The sequence below is a fragment of the Meles meles genome, chromosome 2 (assembly GCF_922984935.1).
Source record: "Meles meles chromosome 2, mMelMel3.1 paternal haplotype, whole genome shotgun sequence".
Classification (NCBI taxonomy): Eukaryota; Metazoa; Chordata; class Mammalia; order Carnivora; family Mustelidae; genus Meles; species Meles meles.
The window spans coordinates 12157126-12177301 of record NC_060067.1 but is presented as its reverse complement, the minus strand read 5'-3'; the positions used below and the strand labels follow the sequence as shown (position 1 = coordinate 12177301).

Below are 20176 nucleotides of genomic sequence, written 5' to 3'. Positions count from 1 at the left end.
ACAAATATTGAAGAAATTGAATTTCAAAATGAAAGTTCCCTAGAAGCAAATATCCAGACACAAAGGTTTCACTGGAGAGTTTTTTTTGTTGTTGTTTGTTTGTTTTTTTTTACTTTTCGGATGATTTTAATAATTTTTTTTTCATTTATTTGTTTATTTACTGGAGAGTTTTGCCAAATAACCGAACATGAACTGACATTCTTAGGTTGAGTTTTCAGAGTAGGCCAGCGTATCTGGGGTACCTGGGGGAGGATAGCAGCGATGCTGGGCTGAGATGGAGATCCTGTTGCCACATACCTTTGACAAACTTGATTATGTAGATTTAGATTGAAATACATCAATTTTTAATGGAAACACTTTCTCATGTAATTCAGTTCTCATGGTATCAAATAAGATATTTGAGCAATTGCTTATTATGTGCATGACTAAAGGGATAAGGTCACATTAAAAAAAATGACTTGCAGTTTGGAATGTACCTTGCAGTTGTTCTCCCAGAAAGACTTAGGAAGGAGATCAATTGGTAGATGCGTCTTCACAAGCCGTGGTGATGGATTCTTTCCTAATTGTTCTATTCCTGGGAAAATTTTAGATTGATATAGAGACACATTAGAGTCTTCAAAGAGCCAGCATTTCCTGATTTTCTCTGACCTTTTAAAATATTTTTGAGAAGTTTACAATGCTGCTAAATTTTGAATCAGTCACAGGTATTATCAGGCAATATTGCATAAAGGTTAAGAGCATAGTGAGGTAGCCTCCTTGGATTCAAATCCTAAGTCTGTTGCTTACTCATTGTGACATTTGAAAGTATGCTAGTCTCTGTGTTTCACTTTTTCCATCTCCAAAATGAGAAGTAACAATATCAGTGTTAGCAATTTGGAGTTTTATCATTGCTTGCATTATTATAAATAATTATGAAAATAGTTTCTGTTTCTCAAAGAGATATGGATAACTACCAATTCTCATATCAGCTATTGTTTTGCACTTGTTCTTAGGGTAGAGATGGTGTTATGTCTGTAGAGCATCGCTGTTACACCTGCCTTTTTTCATTATTTCCTCTATGTGTCATGTATATACGTGCAAAATCAAAATGTTCTGTAATATTTAGGTGTTAGCTGAACTCACAAAAGGCAAACAACTAATATGTGGGAGAATTTGGTTTCAAATCAAGTCATTGGATAAGGGGTATGTCAACTTCCTTGAGACAGAAAATATCCACTTATCTTGTCTAGTCAGAGGTAGGATGTTCCCAGGGGCCTGGATCTCAGAAATAAGTAACTTGGTCAGTCTGGAGGCACTTCTGAGATGGAGACACATTCAGAATTCCTGACATAGACTAGGAAAAGTGGAGCCAACCTTTTTTAAAAAATTATTTTTATTAACAGATAATGTATTATTTGCCCCAAGTGTATAGGTCTGTGAATCGTCAGACTTACACACTTCACAGCACTCACCATATCACATACCCTCCCCAATTGTCATAATCCAACCACCTTCTCCATACCCCCCTTCCTCCAGCAAACCTCAGTTTGTTTTGTAAGATTAAAGTCTCCCTCTCCATCCAATCTGTTTCATTTTTTCCTTCCCTACCCTCCAAGCCCCCCACTCTCCTTCTCAACTTCCTCATATCAGAGAGAACATATGATAATTGTCTTTCTCTGATTGACTTATTTTGCTCAGCATAATACCCTCGAGTTCCAACCACATTGTTGCAAATGGAGCCAACCCTTTTAATTTAACGATTCTTTTAATGCACTCAGTGGCCTTTATCATATCCCAGATATATCTTTTAATGATGTCATATCCTATAGAGATATCAACACTTAAAATCTTTTTCAGATTTCATATCCAATAAATCTTAGGGTCCTATGCATTGTCTCCTCAATATGATTTATATCCAGTCTCAGCTCTAGATTACCTGTTAATCTTATGTATCTTCCCACCTTTTGCATACAAAGGCACACCTGCTCAAAATTGCATCTGACTCACTCATTTGAAATAATCTTATGCTCCATGTTTACAGAAAGTTATTACATACGTTAAAAAGCCACTCAATCTCTATTAAAATATCCTTTCAAAATGTTCTAGGGGCATCTGGGTAGTTCAGTTTGTAAATCTGCCTTCCGCTCAGGTCGTGATCCTAGTGTGCTAGGATGGAGCCCCGCTTCCGGCTCCCCGCTCAGTGGGAGGCCTGCTTCTCCTCTCCCACTCTCCCTGATATGTTCCCTCTCACTGTGTGTCTCTCTAAATAAATAAAATCTTTTGAAAATAAATATTTTAAAAATAAATAAGTAGGGGCACCTGGGTGGCTCAGCGGGTTAAAGCCTCTGCCTTCAGCTCAGGTCATGATCGCAGGGTCCTGGGATCGAGCCCCACATCGGGCTCTCTGCTTAGTGGGGAGCCTGCTTCCTCCTCTCTCTCTCTCTACCTACCTCTCTGCCTACTTGTGATCTCTATCTGTCAAATAAATGAATCTTTAAAAAAATAAATAAATAAAAATAAATAAATAAATAAATAAGTAAAATAAAATGTTCTATATAATGTTTACTTTTGTTACAGTCTATTTACTTGTTTGTTTATTTATTGTCAGCTCCCATGCTTCTTCCCGACCCCATTCCCACCCCCAAACACACACACTAGAGTGGAGATTCCACAAGAGACAGGATGTAGCTCGTTTTGAATGTTCTGTAGAGAACAATGCATAGCACATAGTTGTATCAGCATGCAGTTCTATTAGGAAGAATCTCTTAATTTTAATGTGGATGGAGTTGACTAATTTAGGAAATAAAAGTCAAGGATGCTAGTTACATTTGAATTTCGGGTAACAGATAGCTTTTAGTGTATCTTCCATGCAGTATTTGGGATATACTCGGGTTAAAAAAAATAGCTATTTATCTGAATTTCAAATTTAATTGAGTATCTTGAGTTCTATCTGGAAACATTAATTATATACCTATAAAATTCCACCAACTATTTTATTATGCTACTACTAATCTGGCAACTACAGCCACTTCCTCTAGCATATAGAAATGAGAAATCATCATCTTCCACAACCCACTATTCCTCAATGCCCATGACATGAACTTTTACATTTTTTTAAATGAAGTTTTCCCTTTATCTTTTGTTCCCCTTCACTCCCTCAACTTCATTGAAAGGTTTCTCAGACTCCAGGTTGTAACTGTTTTGCCATGTAAGGTCTTTAATGAACTCTTTACTACACAAATATGAATGTTAGGGATATGAAATGATATTATACACATTCATATTTCATTTCCAGAGTTAATTTGAGTGACAATTTACCCTCTTTTACCTGCTGAAACTCATTTACTCTCTGGTGATTCTATCAAATTTTCATTTCCTTACTTTTTTATGGCTCTGGAGTCTTATCTCATTCTTGCACTCACTTTGTTTGCTCATCCCAGAATAATTATTTTAGCTCCAAGGTTCATCATTTGTGCTGACTTCAGGCAACTACACAGAAGGAATGACACCCTCTCAGTTGGTTCTTCTCTGCCTATGGAAGTAACGAGCTCTGGTAGGGTAGGGAATTTGGATTCTGCTCTTTAAACTGATAAAAACATTCATCACCATACTTCCGTCTTCCTATCCCAGTTTCCAGCAGCATTTGAAGGCCAGGACTCACTTCTTGAATTCTTCTCACTTGCCTACAGGACATCATACACTGAATTTTCTCTTAGATCACTGAGTAGTTCTTAAAAACTATAAGCCCGGGGCACCTGGGTGGCTCAGTGGGTTAAAGCCTCTGCCTTCGGCTCAGGTCATGGTCCCAGGGTCCTGGGATCGAGCCCCACATCGGGCTCTCTGCTCAGCGGGGAGCTTGCTTCCTTCTCTCTCTCTGCCTGCCTCTCTGCCTCCTTGTGATCTCTCTCTGTCAAATAAATAAATAAAATCTTTAAAAAAAAAAAACAAAAAAAACTATAAGCCCTACATGATCTGTCCCTGTCTAGTCTCCAGTTTGCTTGTTTTGTTGTTGTTCTTATTGTTGTTGTTTGGTTTTTGCTTGTTTTTAAATCTCACTTTTCCCTTTTGTTGTTGTTTGGTTCCTAGACTACACCAAGGTCTTTTCTGCTTCTAGGCCTATATACCTAATACTCACCTTCATGAAATATGTTTACTCCAACTATGGTATGACTCTACATCTCAATTCAGAGTAGATATCCCTACATATCCAAGCTAAAGTAAACAACTTGTTGTTCCCTATTCTTTGGATATGTGAGCCCAATTATCACATATTATTGGTTTACTTACTTATTTAGTGGCACAATATTACTATAAACTCCTTGGGGGTAGGGCATTGAATTTATTAATCATTTTATATCTAACCTATAGCACAGTGCAAAATTTGGAAGCACTCAATAAATATTTGTGGAATGAAATGAATTGTATTAATAATAAATTTATGTTTGAGAGTTGTCGGTACTTCCTTACTTATTTAACTACAGCAAGGTTCTACATTAGAAATTTATTAATCTAATCTACCACATTCTATACAACAAAAGTTAGTAAAAGATAGGAACCTTTTTTAAGTTATTAACCAAATTTTTAGTTATTTTCTACAACAAAACTCTTTCATCTTAGGTCATCATACCTGGATATACATTGAATTAAACTACAGTTTTTCTATACATTTTGGTGATTGTATGGCTTACAAACTTCCATTTTATGTTACCAAATTGACTCCATTTTCTTTGAATGTAAATCATAAACACAATAATTAATATGCTATATAAATAATATTATAGGGAGGAGACAAGATAGCTGAAGAGTAGGAGACCTTGTTTCATCTGGTCCCTTGAATTTAGTTGGATATCTGTCAAATCATTCTGAACACCCATGAATTCAGCCTGAGATGTAAGAAAGTATATCTCAAACTCTGTAAGTAGAAAAGCAACTGCTTTTTGCATGGTGCGAGGTGTGGAGTGGTGAATCTGTGGGGAGATATTGGAAGATAAACAGAGGGAAGGAGGAGTCTCTGTGAGCTGGCCATAGGAAAGTGATGATAACACTGGAGTGCAAAATCAGAACTCCTAGAAATCTACTCCAGTGAGATATCCTTTCTGAAAGGGGCTCAGGGGATGAAAAGGGCAGAATTCTAGGTAGGTCACTGTGGTCTCAGGATGCCAGGAGACAGAGCGAACAAGGGTGTCTGAACCAGCAGGTACCCAAGCATTGGAGTGGGGAAACTGGTTACAGTCAGCAAGCCCAAGAAGGAATTTTCAGCTCAGGTCACCATAAGCCCCAAGGGGGGCCAATCAGGTGACCACTTTCTGCCTGAGCACCCTGAAAAGGATTGGAACTCATAAGCCATGTACCATTCCCTGGGAGGGGTGAAATGGTTGTGCCCACTACTATGCAACAGCTCCCAGGATTGTGGGGGCCCCAGAAAGGACAGTAGGATGACACCCAGCCGTGTCCTGAAAGCAGCAGAGCAGGGTACATGCATGATCCCACAATAGCTCACAGTCCCAAACGACAATAGCCCCAAAAGGAGTCCTTGGGACTCCCCCAAGGGGGATTACAGTAGGCTCGTATCACAAGAGTGTGTGGATTTTGGCACAAACAAAAGTGAAAACTATTTGTCCCAGAGTGTTTACTGAAGAAGTGGGAATGCGATCTTTCAGCTCTGAGTCATATGGTACGGCCATATTTACTCTGATTCTTCAGAGGATCAGATCCATATTTACTCTGATCCTCCAGAGCACTTCCAGGTGCAGAAAGCCTCCAGGGGAACAAAAACCACACAGAGGATCACTGAGGTGTGGAGTGGTGAATCTGTGGGGAGATATTGGAAGATAAATGGAGGGGAGGAAGAGTCTCTGTAAACTGGCCACAGGAAAGTGGTAATAACACTGGAGTGCAAAATCAGAACTCTTAGAAATCTACTCCAGTGAGATTACATTGAGCCCAGAGCCCTGGCAAGGGGCAGGGGGGCAACTCTGCCTGGGCAACCTGACACCTGAAAAACAGCACAACAGGCCCATCCCCCAGAAGGCAGACTGAGAGAATAGGCAGACAAGTTTATGGATCCCACAAGACTGTAAAACTAGTATATATTAAGGTCTCAGTGTTTTCTCACAATTTGTTTATCTTTCAGTCTAAAATTTTCCATTTCTTTTTTTTTTATCATTTTCACATTTCAACTGAATTCTTATTTTACCAACTTATGTTTCTAAGTCTCATTTTAACTTTCATTTTTCACATCTACATTTTATAGATATATGCTTCATTTTAGTCTTTTTTCACTCTATTCAATTTTATATACATACACACACACACAACACACACACACACACAAGTTCTGCTTTCTGTGTAATTTTAAGATATAGTGTCTTCTAACACACCAAACAAATTCAATCAGGAAAAAGTGGATCACCTGGCTTTCCCCACCCTATGAGATTATAGTTTCTCTCCACCCACTTCTTTTTTTTGTTTTGTTTTGTTTTGCTTTGCTTTGGTTTTGGTTTTATTTGTTTTTCTGTTGTGGTTTCCAACCATTTCGGATTTGTCTAGGATGTATGTTCTGATCAAAAGACACAGGGTATCAGGTTGGATTAAAAAAAAAAGATCCATCCATACACTGTGTACAAGAGACTCATTTTAGACCTAAATACACTTCCAGAATGAAAGTGAGGGGGTGGAGAACTATTTACCACACTCATGGATCTTAAAAGAAAGTTGGGGTAGCAATCCTCAGATGAGACAAATTAGATTTTAAACCAAAGACTGTAGTAAGAGATGTAGAGGGACACTATATCACATTTAAAGGGTCTATCCAACACAAAGATCTAACACTAACAATTGTAAATATTTATGTCCCTAACATGGGAGGAATGAATTATATAAGCCAATTAATAACCAAAGTAAAGATACACATTGATAATAATACATTAATAGTAAGGGACTTCAACACCCCACTCACAGCAATAGACAGATCATCTAAGCAGAAGATCAATAAAGAAACAAGGTCTTTGAATGACACACTGGACCAGATGGACTTCACAGAGATATATAGAACATTTAATCCTAAAACAACAGAATACTCCCAGTGCACATGGAACTTTCTCAAGAACAGATTACATACTGGGTCACAAATCAGGTCTCAACTGATACCAAAAGACTGAGATTATTCCCTGCATATTTTTAGAACATGATGCTTTGAAATTTGGACTCAATCACAAGAGGAAATTTGGAATTTCTTCTTGGAGCTTAAAGAGCATCCTGCTAAAGAATGAATGGGTTACCCAGGAAATTAAATGAAAAATTAAAAAATTATGGAAACTAATGGGAATGAAAATACATCAGTTCAAAACCTCTGGGATGCAGCAAAGGCAATCCTAAGAGGAAAGTACATGGCAATACAAGCCTCTCTCAAAAAATTAGAAAAATCCCAAATACACAAGCTAACTTTACACCTAAAGGACCTGGAGAGATAGCAGGAAATAAAACCTAAACCCAGCAGGAGAAGAGAAATAATAAAGATTAGAGCAAAAATCCAACAAAAATAGAAACCAGAAGAATAGCAGGACAGAACAATGAATCTAGAAGGTGGTTTTCTGAAAGAATTAATAAGATCGATAAACCTCTGGCCAGACTTACCCAAAAGAAAAGAGAAAGGACTCAAATTAATAAAATCATGAATGAAAGGAGAGAGATCAAGACCAACACCTAGAAAATACAGACAATTTTAAGAGCATATTAGGACTACGTATATGTCAACAAATTAGGCAATCTGGAGGAAATGGATCCATTCCTGGAAAATTGCAAACTACCAAGATAGGAAGAGGCAGAAAACCTGGACAGACCAATAAACAGCAAGGAAATTAGAGCAGTAATCAAAAACTTCCCGAAAAACAAGAGTCCAGGGCCAGATGGCTTCTCGGGGGAATTATACCAAACATTTAAAGTAGAAATAATACCTATTTCTCCTGAAGCTATCTCAAAAATAGAAATGGAAGGAAAAGTTCCAAACTTGTGCTATGAGGCTAGTACTGCCTTGATCCCCAAACCAGGCAAAGAGTCCATCAAAAAAGAGAATTACAGACTAATATCTTTGATGAACATGGATGCCAAAATTCTCACCAAGATACTAGCCAGTAGGATCCAACAATACATTAAAAAGATTATTCATCATGACCAGTGAAATTTATTACTGGATTTCAAGGGTGTTTCAACATTCACAAATCAATTAACATGCTAGATCACATTAATCATTAATAAAAGAAAAGAACCATATAATCCTCTCAAATAATGCAGAAAAGGCATCCTTTTTTGATTAAATATGACATCCTTTCTTGATTAAAACTCTTCAGAGTATAGGAATAAAGGGAATATATCTCAGTGTCATAAAAGCCATCTACGAACAGCCCACAATGAATATCATTCTCAGTGGGGGAAAACTGAGAGTTTTTCCCTTAAGGTCAGGAACATGACAGGGATGCCCACTCTCACCACTTTTGTTCAACATAGTACTAGAAGTGCTAGCCTCAGCAATCAGAAAATAAAAAGAAATAAAAGACATCCAAATTTGCAAAGAAGTCAAACCTCGTTCTTCATAGATTTCATGATACTTTATATGGAAAATCCAAAAGACTCCAGCCCAAAATGTCTAGAACCCATAAGGAATTCAGCAACATGGCAGTATACAAAATCAGTGCACAGAAATCAGTTTCATTTCTATACACTAACAATGTGACTGAAGAAAGAAAATTTAAGGAATCAATCCCATTTACAATTGCACCAAAAAACATAAGATACCTAGGAATAAACCTAACCAAAGAGGTAAAGGATCTGTACTCTAGAAACTACAGAACACTTATGAAAGAAGTTGAGGAAGACAAAAGAAATGGAAAAACATTCCATGCTCATGGATTGGAAGAATAAATATTGTGAAAATGTTTATGCTGCCCAGAACAATCTTCAATGCAATCCCTATCAAAATACCATCGACATTTTTCACAGAGCTGAAACAAACCTAAAATTTATATGGAACCAGAAAAGACCATAGGAATACAAATAGCCAAAGGAATGTTGAAAAAGAAAACCAAAGCTGGTGGCGTCACAATGCCTGACTTCAAGCTATATTACAAAGTTGTGATCATTAAGACAGGTTCGTATTGGCACAAAAACAGACACATAGATGAATGGAACAAAACAGTGAACCCAGAAATGGACCCTCAACTCTATGGTCAACTAATCTTCGACAAAACAGGAAAGAATGTCCAATGGAAAAAAGACAGTCTCTTCAATAAATGGTGCTGGGAAAATTGGACAGTGACATGCAGAAGAATAAAATTGGACCATTCTCTTAGACCATACACAAAGATAAACTCAAAATAGATGAAAGACCTAAATATGAGACAGGAATCCATCAAAATCCTAGAGGAGAACATAGGCAGCAACTTCTGTGGCCTCAGCCAAGCAACTTCTTACTAGACATGTGTCTAAAGGCAAAGGAAACAAAAGCAAAAATGAACTATTGAGACTCCATCAAAATAAAACACTTCTGCATGGCAAAAGAAATAGACAACAAAACTAAAAGGCAACCTAGGTGATGTGGGACACAGAGGCAGAAGAATAATTATTAAATTTCCTTACCTACTGACAAGCCCTTAAAATAGGCAGAGTGACCTCCACCTTCAAGCTTTACTAAGGGCAAAGGACAATTCTAGCCTGACCAACCCCCTACCCCCGTCCAGGATCCTGTAAGTCTACTTTAACAATTCTTTTAGGAAACTTTATCTCTAAACCTCCAAGATCATTCCCAAGCATATGGCCCACTGATATACATCTAAAGGGTCTCACAAGAAGGTTTTATTACTGGTAATGAATAACCTTTTCTCCAAACAATAGATAGCCCCTCAAGGTCCTAGAAACCATGCTTCCAAAATTCCTTACAGACTGACACCATCCTTAATCCCCTCCCCAATTTACAAGTATATAATAGACCACTCCTCACATTCCCCGGGGCAGCAGTGTTTCCTGCCCACAGGTCCTGTCCCCATGCTTTAATAAACCACCATTTTGCACCAAAGATGTCTCAAGTATTATTTCTTGGTCATCAGCTCCGGACCTCACCCCACCGAATCTGACCTATGTTCTAGAACTTCATCATATGGAATGGGAGATGATATTTGCAAATGATACAACAGATGAAGGTCTGGAATCCAAGATCTATAAAGAACTTCTCAAACTCAATACCCAAAAAACAAATAATCCAGTCAAGAAACAGGCAGAAGACATGAACAGATACTTCTCCAAAGAAGACATCCAAATGGCCAACAGACACTTACAAAAATGCTCCACCTCACTTGTCATCAGGGAAATACAAATCAAAGCCACAATGTGATACCACTTACACCAGTGAGAATGGCTAAAATTAATAAGACATGGAAAATAAATGTTGGCAAGGATGTGGACAAAGGGAACCCCTTTATACTGTTGGTGGGAATGCAAGCTGGAACAGCCACTCTGGGAAACAGTATGGAAGTTCCTCAAGAAGTTAAAAATAGAGCTACCCTACCATCCAGCAATTGCACTACTGGGTATTTACCCCAAAGATATACATGTAGTGAAAAAAGGGCACCCCAATGTTCATAGCAGCAATGTCCACAATAGCCAAACTGTGGAAGGAGTGGAGATGTCTTTGAACAGATGAATGGATAAAGATGTAGTTCATACATACAATGGAATATTACTCAGCCATGGAGAAGATGAATACTTACCATTTACATCGACATGGACAGAACTGGAGGATATTGTGCTAAGTGAACTAAGCCAATCAGTAGTTCCAGTGGTGCAATCAGTGAGCACTTATACAAAACAAGTCAATCAGAGTAAGACAATTAGCCTATGGTTTCACTCATATGTGGAATATAAGATACAGCACAGAGGATCATAGGGGAAGGAAGGAAAAACTGAATGGGAAGAAATCAGAGAGGGAGACAAACCATGAGAGGCTCTTGACTCAGGGAACCAGTGTTTCTGGAGGGAAGGTGTGTGGGGCGATGGGGTAATTGGATGATGGGCATTAAGGAGGGCACCTGATGTGATGAGCACTGTGTGTTATAAACAACTAATGAAACACTGAACACTAAAACAAGAAATAATGTAGTATATGTTGGCTAACTGAATTTAAATTAAAAAGAAAATCTGGTTTTGAATTTTTTTAAAATAATAAAAAATTTAAAAATCATAATATTATAAAATTACAATTCCCAAGTAGTTTAAAATTACCTGAAGTTCTTAGTCCTGGGACAGCCATTTCCAACATCGGCACTTTAGCTGTTATAAAATCCCGCTTACATTTTTCAACATCTCCATTATTTAAAACCATGTCCACAATTTCACTAGCCCAAGTGGTACCTGCAGTGAAAGGCAATATTTTCTGATAACCATCACTTGAATGGGGGGGGGGTGGCAGTCCCCACAAGTAGTCTGCCATCTTAATATTTTCTATTAGATACCTAATTCTGCAATTTCCCTTTCTGTGCCCCAAATGCTCATTTTAAATATACTCAAAAGTCTATGGCTAGACTGACCGATAAGAATATTAATTTCACTTAGGATGATAATGATTTTGTAGAGAGGAAACAAAGACTGAAGCCAGATCTGCCTCTGTCAGTCCACAGAACTCACCTGATTTGGGGTAAGTGGCTATCACGATGTCTTCTGGCCTGCTGTGGAACTGTTCAATCCTTTCCCAGTTGTTGGCAAAAGCATAGGTCATGGGATAGCCATGAATCAGCTTCAGATTTTTTCTGAGGACATCTTTTGGGGAAATCATTTTGGTACCAGGTTGTACAAATACTTAATAGAATATTTTCTGACAGTCCAATCATGGGAAAATAAAGAAGATCAAAATCAGAAACTAATTAACTAAGGCTATTCTTAGGACACTATTACTCGATGCAAGTGAAATTGGCCTTTAACACTCAGCACACAGAGATCTAAATACAAAGGGCATTTTTGTGGGTATAAAGTTGTAGATTGCAAGAGCAGCAACTGGCTCAGTGACAAGCAGTACAAAGGTCTTCACTGGAAGTTTTTTATAGAAATGAAACTGCACGTCTTCGAATTGAAAATCAGATTTTACAGAAATATGGTAAGAATTATCTGGACTTCAGGCAAAATAAACTACCATTCATCATTACACTTCCCTTGTACCTCATTTCTCCTTTTTGGAAATCCATTGTCTTTCTTACCTTTGTTCTTCTATACATAATGATGAGGGAACAGAAGGCTGCCTGAGAGCAAAGCAAAAGGCTAACACTTGCAACCTCTCCCCACCCCCGCTCCGGGGTGGGACACCGTGATGTTCTTTAGGAAGCTCCCACCCATTGTAATGTTAATACAAAGGCAAAATGACCTTCTGAAGCTCCCACCCATTGTAATGTTAATACCTTGCTAGAGGGCAAAATGACCTTCCTAAAGGCAAGGCCTCTGGTAGCCAGTATCTTTGTAGGTCCTCTTTAGCATGTGAAAGTTCTATTGAAACCTCCCGTTTCCTTACTTCCCCCACCCCACGGTACATAACCAGCCACTCCTCACAACCCCAGGGCAGCCGTTCTTCCTGCCCACCGGTCCTGTCCTTGTGCTTTAATAAACCACCATTTTGCATCAAAGATGTCTCCAGAATTCTTGCTCATTGGCTCCAGACCTCAGCCCACCGGACCTCACCTATATTCTAGAACTTCATCATATAACACATTTGTTTTCTCTGCTTCTAAGATTTTCTTTTCCTTTTTTTTTTTTTTAATTAGAGTGTCGTTGACACACCATGTTACATTATTTCAACATAGGTGTACAACATAGTGATTCACCTTCTCTATACTTAGCTCCACTCCCCACAGGTGGAGCCGCCATCTGTTAGTGTACAACATTATTATAATATCACTGACTATATCCCCTATTCTGGGCCTTATATTCCCATGACTAAGATCGCTGGTTTTTGCCAATAGAATTATCATCTGCATTAGTGTGGTCATTTTCACAAGGGGTGTGTGTGTGTGTGTGTGTGTGTGTGTGTGTGTGTGTGTGCATGTTTCAGATTTCCTGAGCTGCTTGGAATTGTGGCTTTAAAGTCATGTCTTCAAATAATTTTTCTGTCTCTCTTTCCTTCTGGACCCCAGGCCACATATAGTTATTCATAGCTCGCTGATGCTCTATTCCTTTTTAAAAATCCTTTTCTCTCTTTGTGTTTCATTTTGAATAACATCTATCATGGTGACTTCATGTTCACTACTAACTTCTTCTTCTGCGATGTGTAACGTGATGTTAACCCCACCCACTGCATGTTTACCTTAGACCGAGTTTCCCCCTCAGGATTATCATTTTGGAAATGATTATATTTTTGTTCTCAACTTTTCATGCATATTGAATACAGTTATAATTCCTGTCTTAAGGCCTTTATTTGCTAATTCCATCATCGTGTTAGTTCTAGGTTGCTTTCTCAATTGAATACATTTTTATTTTATTTTATTTATTTGACAGAGAGAAATCACAACTAGGCAGAGAGGCAGGCAGAGAGAGAGGAGGAAGCAGGCTCCCCGTGGAGCAGAGAGCCCGATGTGGGGCTCGATCCCAGGACCCTGAGACCATGACCTGAGCCAAAGGCAGAGGCTTTAACCCACTGAGCCACCCAGGCGCCCCGAATACATTTATTTATTTATTTATTTATTTATTTATTTATTTATTTATTTTTCTGCCTCTTTGCATGCCTGATTATTTTTTACTGGATGTTTCGTCTTGTCTCCTTGAAGTGTGGCCTGGGAATTCCTTCAAGGCAGTAATCTGGGGAAATCATATGGCTCAATTTTTGTTTGTTTCTTTCCTATCCACTATCTTTCATTCGGTTGCTTCATGCAAAAGGTGACTCTAGTTCCTGTTATTCCATCTTGCTTAGAGATTATGATGGTTAATTTTATGGATCAATTTCACTGCCCCATGAGATGCCCAGATGCATTTGCTTGGGTATTATTCTGAGTATTTCTTTGAGGGTGTTTTGGGAAGACATTAATATTTAAATTGGTATATTGAGTAAATTAGATTGCCCTTCTTAAAGTTGAAGGCCGGAATAGAACAAAAGACTGACCCTCCCCCAAATAAGAGAGAATGCTTCTTTCCTGACAGTCCTTGAATTGTGACATCAGCCTTTTTCTTGTCTTCACAATGGAACTAAAACATTGACTCTTCCTAAGTCTTGTACCTGGCAGCTTTCAAACTAAAACATCAAATCTCTTGATTCTTAGGCCTTCAGTCTCAGATTGGAACTAAATCATCAGTCGTGCGGGATCCCCAACTTGCCAACTTATCCTGCTGGATCTTCAACCACATAAACCAGGTATAATAAAGGTATGATAAATTCCTTTATACACACACACACATATACATACATATAATGTACATATATATATATAATAATATATATTATATAATGTACATATGTATATATAATAAAAATTGCTTTGCAAACTCTGATTAATAATTATTCTAATCATAATCATACTAATAATACTAACTCTGAATTAGAATCTCATTGCTATGTCTTCCAAAATTTTTGAGTCGTGAGAGGAAGCTATATTATTATTCTCTATTCTCTAGAGAAACAGAAACAATATTATATATTATGTATATACATGCATATACACATAATATACATAATATACATATATGCATATATACATATATGTACAAATATATATATATATATATGGAGAGAGAGAGAAAGAGAGAAAATTTATTATAAAGAATTGGCTCATGTAATTATGAAGGCTGAAAATTCCCCAGATCTGTAGATGGCAAACTGGAAACCCAGAATTGCCAATGGTTTAGTTCTAATCTGAAAGTCAGCAAGTTTGAGACCCAAGAACAACCAATGTTTGAGTGTGAAAGCAGAAAAAAACTGATTTCTCAGCTCAAAGTCAGACAAGATGAATTCTCCCCCATTCCCAGGAAGGTCAGCCTTTTTATTTTATTCAGGCTTTCAACTGATTGGATAAAGCCCATTCACATTAGAAAGGGCAACTTGCTTTATTCAGTCTGCCAATTTAAATGTCAATCTCATCCAGAAATACCTCACAGACCTGGAATAATGTTTGGCCAAATATCTGGGCTCCCTGCGGCCCAATAAAGTTGACACATAAAATTGACCATCATGGAGAATGACTCATTGTTTATTTTTTCCACTTCATCTCCACTGAACTTTGTAATTGAAACTTTGCTTTTACTATTATTTCTCATTTTACAGCCCTCCTCTCAACACACATAGAATGTGAACATCCTAGAAATAGGAAGAAATGTAAAATGTAGAAGTTAAAGCATTCTTCATAATCTACTGTTCCATTTATTTTTGAGAATCTGTCAGTAAACAATAATACATAATACATACTACATACGAATAGAGTTTGAGTTAGTAACAACTTGAATTATATATCTTAGATGAACTGTCATTACTGCTAGTAAAATAAGTATAACTGGACTTCAAAGATTGCCAACCAGAGGTTTTATCACATAAATATTTTGTAAGTAATTTGGTGATTTCAAAATTCCTTGAAGGTATTTTAAACAGTGATTGTACTTATTAAGCTTTCAATATTTACTTGTATAATGGGAGCTACAAACAAAATCACTAATTTAAAAGCTGGCTGCTGCTTAAACTGTTATCCCTAAAATTCGTTTGTATAGAAAGAGGAATGTTTTTGATTAGGAAAATCTTGTTGATACAACAGCCTGGTGTTTTAGAGGTGACTCTTCTACACGTTCTCTAAAAAACATTCTAGAAGAGAGAAATTTGGACAAAGATTTCTTCATTTTACATTGTAAGATATGCATTGTATATCATAATATTATATCTTATACTTAATAGGAATGCACACAAAAATGTGTGTCTTTTTGTTTCCCCAGTAAAAGTTGTTATTAAACCATGGGTTTCTTCAAACATAAGGCATCTCATGCTAGAGAAACAGTAAAAATAGTTCAAATTTTGCATCCTTTTACTCCTCATAAAGTAAAGGAGCTGGGTCCTTCAGAGGCTTGAAGAACAATACATTGATGAAAAAACAGAGGCTCTGTGTAGGAAGACACACATAAATTTAGAGCAGGCAAGTTGCTGAAGTGAGATGCTAATGAAAACTGAGTGGCCAGGACATTTTAGGAAAATTGTATTAAATATTCCATATTAAATGTTTGCTTTCTATATGCTTCTTAATTATCTTCGGTTTTGTGGTGAATGTCTCATTGCCTTAGCAGTCCCTTGCTAGTGCAGGGGCAGAGTCTAGTAAAAGAAATTCGCCAGCATGAGTTACTGTGAAATATTTCAGCAGCCTCAAGAAGGAAACAAATAATGTGGATGGTCAGGAACCCAGCAGAAGCAGGAAGTGGAAAGAAGTGAAATTGAGTCTGTAAGCTCTGTATTTCAAATAAAGTAGATGTTGAATGAACTGAATGAGTGAACGATTGAACCTGCATATCCCACTCAGAATCTTCTAAGATCTTGGGGACAGTGTTACCTCCCAGTTTGGGAGGTATATATATATATGTATGTATATATATGTATTGTGTATGTGTGTATATATATGTATTTTGTATGTGTATATATATATATATATATAAATATATATATAAAAATATATATGAAAGAGGGACAGCAGAAGTCAGATTGAGTTACATACAATAAATGAAACAGTTTTCCTTGAAACATTTTTTTCCACTAATTTTTAACTGTTCTTCCCAGATTATATAAATGTAAATATTGATCCCAAATATCATTTGAATGCTTTTATATTCTGAATTAATTGAGGAAAATGAAAGAGGCTTTCTTTATCTTCTTGGCTCCAGAATAGAAAATGCAGTAGTGATATAATTACACTAAACAGCTCTTACTCTACATACAGATTATTAGGGGAAAGCAAATAAATTCAGAGCACACAGTTCCCATTTTTATACTGTCTGCTACAAATCACGTGGACAGATTTTTTCCCCACTTAGTGGGTCGTTAACATTATTTTATACATTTATAATATCACTCCTGGGTCCATTCATGTCTTCACTCATCCTTTTTCATTTCTTTAATAATTTTGATTTATTTGTACTATTGCTTTATATTTATATAACCAGTTCACAATTGCTATTCAAATACAGTTCATGTGCAAGCACCATGTACTATTGGAATTACTTGAGAGCTTGTTAGAAAGGCAACATCTCAGGCCCCAATCTAGAATCAGAATTTACATTTGAACCAAGTCCCCAAGTAATTGCCATGCTCAAGAAAAGTGGTAAGCATGACTTTAATCCACTTTTCATCTACTCTTTAACAATGCAGGGTATATATAAATGATTTATCAAAATGAATTAACGTCTTCTAGAAAATAAACTGTATTGACTGGGCTACGCACTCTGATGATAAGTCTTACTTTCATCTTGTGGATGAGACTGAGGAATAAGTTCAGAGTCTGCTCAAAGGCACACAAGTGTGTGGCAACCAGAAACAGATGAGTTTCCCAGCTCTGAGGCACTTGGTCACAGGGCAAATCTACCCTGGGTGGGATTGCGCCAGAGTCGAAGTGTCTGTGACTTTTTCTCATCCAAATTAGGGTGTTCACAATTTGTAAAGAAATCTTACTTTGACAAAGCAAACTTCCTTGAGCAAAAACCTCAAGCTTTTCATGCTGCAAAAATGTTGTCAGAGAGGCATGGATATGAGTAACAAGATGAAAATAAGGCAGCTGATTCTGAATACATCCTAGTCACAACTGGGAAGTGGGTGTAACCGATTGAGGAATTAGGAGCAGGAGTCCTGATTTGCACTTGTCCTGACCCAGGGATGATGATGAGTTCAGAACTACATGGGGAGGCAGATGCAGATGGGTAAGCCTGGAAGACACAACATAACTAATGTCACTGAGCCAGAAACCTTGCAACATGGTTTATGAGTGACATTTAAAATTATAAATATTAGTTTATAAATGTCTTTTAAATCCTACCCCAAACTGACAGTTGTATGTGGTTATATATGATAGGCTACATGACACCACAGGTCTTCCTAGTTGAGTGATGGGTTGAAAATTACAATGTCTAGAATTGGCTTCTAAAAAGATCAATGGTAAAAAAAAAAGAGAGAGAGAGAATGGGAGAGAGAAATGAAAACACCCCTTTTAGGAAAAACTAAGGGAGATACCTGACATTAAAACCAAATGCCTGGGTGGCTCAGGCAGTTCAGTGTCTGCCTGCGGCTCAGTTCATGAACCCAGAGTCCTGGGATCTAGCCCCATGTCTAGCTCCCTGCTCAGTGGGGAGTCTGTTTCCTCCCTCTGCCCTGGCCCTGCTTGTGAGCTCTTTCTCTCTCTCTCTTTCTCTTTCTCTCCCTGTCTCTCAAATAAATAAACAAAATCTTAGGGTGCCTGGGTGGCTCTCTGCTCAGCAGGGAGCCTGCTTCCTCCTCTCTCTCTCTGCCTGCCTCTCTGCCTACTTGTAATCTCTGCCTGTCAAATAAATAAATAAAATCTTTTTAAAAAGATCTTTAAAAACTTTAAAAAATAAAAATAAGTAAAAAAATAAAACTGAATGGTTCTTTTAATGAGAAAGGAATATTTTTTTAAGGATTTTATTTATTTATTTGATGACCGAGAGAGACAATCAAGAGAGGGAACACAAGGGGCGCCTGGGTGGCTCAGTGGGTTAAGCCGCTGCCTTCGGCTCAGGTCATGATCTCGGGGTCCTGGGATCGAGTCCTGCATCGGGCTCTCTTCTCAGCAGGGAGCCTGCTTCCCTCTCTCTCTCTCTGCCTGCCTCTCTATCTACTTGTGATCTCTGTCAAATAAATAAATAAAATCTTTAAGAAAAAAAAAAAAAGAGAGAGAGGGAACACAAGCAGGAGAGGTAGAAGCCGGCTCCCCAAAGAGCAGGGAGCTCCATGATGTAGGGCTCTATCTCAGGACTCTGGGATCATGATCTGAGCTGAAGGCAGACCCTTAACAACTGAGCCACCCAGGCACCCCGAGAAAAGAATATTTCTTCCATTTTTTCACTCTAATAAAGTCCAGCTTTATTCCTTTATGAGCCTTATAGTTTCTTAAGGAGACCCCCAATCCTGACGTACTTCAGAAAAGTCCAATTGAACCTAGAAAAATGAAAGTGATCACAGAAAGCCTGATAGATTGTGCAGAGCATAAACAACAATACCGAGTTTCCTGTGGGAAAATTAGAATTAGGCAAAAGCATTTAAATTGCAAGCTTATGTTCAAAACTGAAATCACTCGAGAAGCCCAAATGTTCTGCAGATGCCAGACAAAACTTTAATAAAAGAGATTTTAAAAAGCAAATTTTACCTCACACTTCAATCTCCTTTTTCAGTTTTCGTTTTCAGCCAGTGGTGCTGGTGCTGACAAGAACCCTGGGAGCTGGGGGAGTCCCCGGAAAGCAGGGCCAGGGGAGGCTGGGGAGGCTCACTTCTGTCACCAGGAGAAAATTAAGTTCCGGATTTGATCTGAGAGTAGTAATCAGTGACTTTACAGACTGTTAAGATATAAAAGTTTGAACTATACACACATGCACACACACAGAGGCACGTACTGCTGTTTCAACAGCTGGCGGAGCCAGGAAGCCCTGAGAAGGAAATGGATCAGGGTGGTGGCCCGAAGTAGGCATACTCAGAGCGCCTGGATTTGAAGGTTTCCTCAGGGTTGCAGAGAATCTGAGAGAAATGCATAGGGGAAGTGTCTGAAGCATCCGTATAAGGAAGCTGCTGCTTCTCTGCAGTTTATAAGAATGTCTTCTAACAATTTTGATTGTGATGAAAAGTCGTTGGGTGTGTGAGCGTGTTTGTGTGTGTTCATGTGGAAGAAACCTGAGTTTCCAATGTCCTGGAAAGGGGAAATATATACAAACATCTACTAAAGATAATACTAAACAATTTCAGCAAGCAGAAACAGGGTAGAACTGATGGTTTCTGTCACTCTAATCATTTCTACAACCACTCAGTATTTTTTTTTTTTTTTTTTTTTTGTATGCTGAGTCACATATACACAAAGAAGGATTAAACAAGAAGCTTGTATGTGGAGGGGAAGAAACTTTGCCACAGAAATATGCTCCTGTTCTCTACCCCTGTTATCTGAGCCCCCTTGTGAGATTCTCTTACAGTCTAGTTGCTGTAATCAACCCTTTA

At 37.9% G+C, this 20176-nt stretch overlaps 1 protein-coding gene across 2 annotated transcripts in view; it reads right to left on the bottom strand.

Moving 5' to 3' along the window:
• Window positions 1-19531, bottom strand: part of SULT1B1 (sulfotransferase family 1B member 1) — a 29994-nt gene extending 10463 nt beyond the window's left edge. Inside the window, exons 1-4 of one of the 2 annotated variants that reach the window (XM_045995602.1) lie at window positions 19341-19531; window positions 11653-11839; window positions 11251-11379; window positions 477-574 (exon numbers count right to left, since the gene is read on the bottom strand). In XM_045995602.1, the coding sequence (XP_045851558.1) occupies window positions 477-574; window positions 11251-11379; window positions 11653-11800 (375 nt within the window). In that variant the 5' untranslated portion in view covers window positions 11801-11839; window positions 19341-19531. Of the gene's footprint in view, window positions 1-476; window positions 575-11250; window positions 11380-11652; window positions 11840-12218; window positions 12275-19340 lie in introns of those variants that run through there. The other variant, XM_045995612.1, reaches the window with a different exon arrangement.
• Window positions 19532-20176: the final 645 nt, after the last annotated feature.